This window comes from Cryptomeria japonica, chromosome 5 (genome assembly GCF_030272615.1).
Source record: "Cryptomeria japonica chromosome 5, Sugi_1.0, whole genome shotgun sequence".
Classification (NCBI taxonomy): Eukaryota; Viridiplantae; Streptophyta; class Pinopsida; order Cupressales; family Cupressaceae; genus Cryptomeria; species Cryptomeria japonica.
Window position 1 is genome coordinate 320,690,261 of NC_081409.1, and position 2,507 is coordinate 320,692,767.

The 2,507-nt window shown below is 41.6% G+C and overlaps 1 protein-coding gene across 1 annotated transcript; it reads right to left on the reverse strand.

Moving 5' to 3' along the window:
• Positions 1-224: 224 nt before the first annotated feature.
• LOC131063156 (alpha-L-fucosidase 1-like) lies at positions 225-2,150 on the reverse strand. The gene is made up of 3 exons (XM_057996934.2): positions 1,504-2,150; positions 1,170-1,406; positions 225-1,076 (listed from the first exon to the last, which is right to left on the reverse strand). The coding sequence occupies exons 1-3, from the start codon at positions 2,109-2,111 to the stop codon at positions 386-388; spliced, it is 1,536 nt and encodes a 511-aa protein (XP_057852917.2). The 5' UTR covers positions 2,112-2,150; the 3' UTR covers positions 225-385.
• Positions 2,151-2,507: the final 357 nt, after the last annotated feature.

Genomic DNA, 2,507 nt, shown 5'->3' on the forward strand with positions numbered 1-2,507 from the left:
GGTATTTGAAAAAGGAAGGATAAATACGCAGAAAATTGGTAATTTTCATGACAGGTGTGGTCAATATCATTTTGCGGGGAAGAAAAGGAAAAATGTCATAACCAATTACACCAAAAAGAAGAATGCTGGATGCCTCTTTCTGAAAGCCTCGGAATTATTGCAGATTCAATGCACAAAGGCAAACAACCCTGACCACCCTGTACACCACCCAAAGACAATTCACAAATCTAGAAGAATCTCAATTGTATTCACACTCTAAACTAATATTGCAGATGCAGATAAGTCTGCTTATCCCATACACAGGAAAAAGAGCACGCAACCCTACAATTTTCTCAGCAAAAGTCGATGACAACACTACTTTGAAAGAGAAATCAGCCCAAAAGCTCTATACTTGTTTCCCCTTGTAATAAGGATCAAAATGTAACCCGAAAGATGAAATGAGAGGCACTCCCCCTCTACTTTCCCAAATTACAAGCTTAACGTTGGAAGCTTTCACAGGCTTTTCGAGTCTATGAAGCTTCTTGTAACCAATTGTAGTCCCATTACTCACAAGAATGTTTTGCTTCTCATCGACACCAAATGCATAAACCTCATATTTCATCACCCTTTGCCCCAGTCCAATGGCCTCCTGAATCCTCACAACATTGAATTCGATTGCTTTATTGCTGTTCAACGATATCCAATTCATTGTTTTTCTGTTTTTGTAATCCTTGGGTGCCCAGTAAGTCCAGAGATCGGTGGCCAATACATTGGCAGGGGCGACGGCTTCTCCTCGCACACTGCTTGCTTTGACAGAACTAGCAGAAGCAGCCAGATTAGTAGAAAAAATGGTGTTTATGGCCTGGCTGAATTCCGTTAGTCTTTCCACATCTTCTGCAGAGATAAGGCCTGTTGTATTTGGTGGAACGTTGAGCAATAACACACAGTTCCTGCCCACTGAAGTGTAGTAGATGTCCAGCAATTCGCTTAGCGGTCTGGGTTTCTCTTCTGGATGCCAAAACCACCCTGGCCTCATTGATACATCACATTCTCCAGGAATCCAATCTGTTCCATATGGGTCTCCAGTATTCAAATACCTACAGGAAAAAGCAGGATTGTTAAATTTAGAGCTGAAGAACTTTTGCAAAACAGAGAAAGGAAATCATTTGTTTTTGGTTTATATTACGTACCCGAAGGTGGAAGTATCTCCAACTTTCAATGAAGATCCATTGATGGTAGACCAAAAGGTTGACCCAGCAGTCCCATTTTCGTCTCCCACCCATCTGATGTCTGGTCCTGCATCTGATAATATGTTTGCAGATATTTGTAACTCATGAACCAGTCCATGCCACTGGGGATACAAATATGTCATTGTAATGTTATCTCCTTTAGCTCCATCTAACCAAACCTCGGATATGGGGCCATATCTGTCATCAGTACACCAGCCTTAATAGTTAAGGCCTCAAAAAGAAAACAGATAGAAATTTCCTACTTACAACTTACGGAATGCATAGAAAATCTCACTTTGTAAGGAGCTCCTGCAGCTGCCCCAGATAAAATTCATTGTACTGGAGCTCTTTGCCATAGAAAGGCTCATGTCGATCCCAAGGAGACAAATACACGCCAAAATCCAGGCCTTGGCCTTGTGCTGCCACTGATAAATCCTTAACAACATCTCCTTTTCCATCTTCCCAGCGGCTGCTTTTCACCGAATGATTTGTATACTTAGAAGGCCAGAGACAGAACCCATCATGGTGCTTTGCAACCAGAATTACCAGAGAAAACCCGGCTTCTTTGGCCACAGTGGCCCATTGATTGGCATTAAATCCCTTGGGATTGAACAACTGAGGACTCTCTTTCCCTGTTCCCCATTCGCTATTGGTGAAGGTATTCATACCGAAATGCAGAAACATAACCATTTCTCTCTGCTGCCATTTGAGCTGCCTGGCACTCGGCACCGGCAAAACTGGCAGAGGCGGCGGAACATTCAAACTACACAAACCCACCTCAAAAAGACAAGTAAACATGCTCACCAGTACAACCCATTTGTTAATTCTCGCCATATTCAACAGAGCAGTAAGATTGATCTCAGGCTCTGTTGTACAAAATATTCTGCTGGATTCAACTAGCATACCGCGTTAAAGTTTAAAGGATTATTTAAAAAGATAAAGAGTTTGAATGATGCAGAAAGGTAGGCATGCAACGAAAGCGTTGCAACTACTTGTGAGAATCTTTAGGCCCCTGCTAAAAGTAAGCGCAATGTGCACTGCACCTGCCTTTTTAGGGAGGAAAAATTATCGTGATCACTGGTATTACTTGATCAAATTCATGGAGGACGAATTATGATCAGCAATAATTAGAAGTACGGGCTAAGGTGATCATAATCAGAAGCAGGGGCTAAGGTTTTGGGGTCGAGAAGGGTGGGCTAAGGTTGGTGTTTTTTTGTTTTGTTTTTTTAAACTATTGCCATAAATTGTATGGTCTAGTTTCTGGATTCAAAATGTCTAGATATTTTTATATCAAATTTT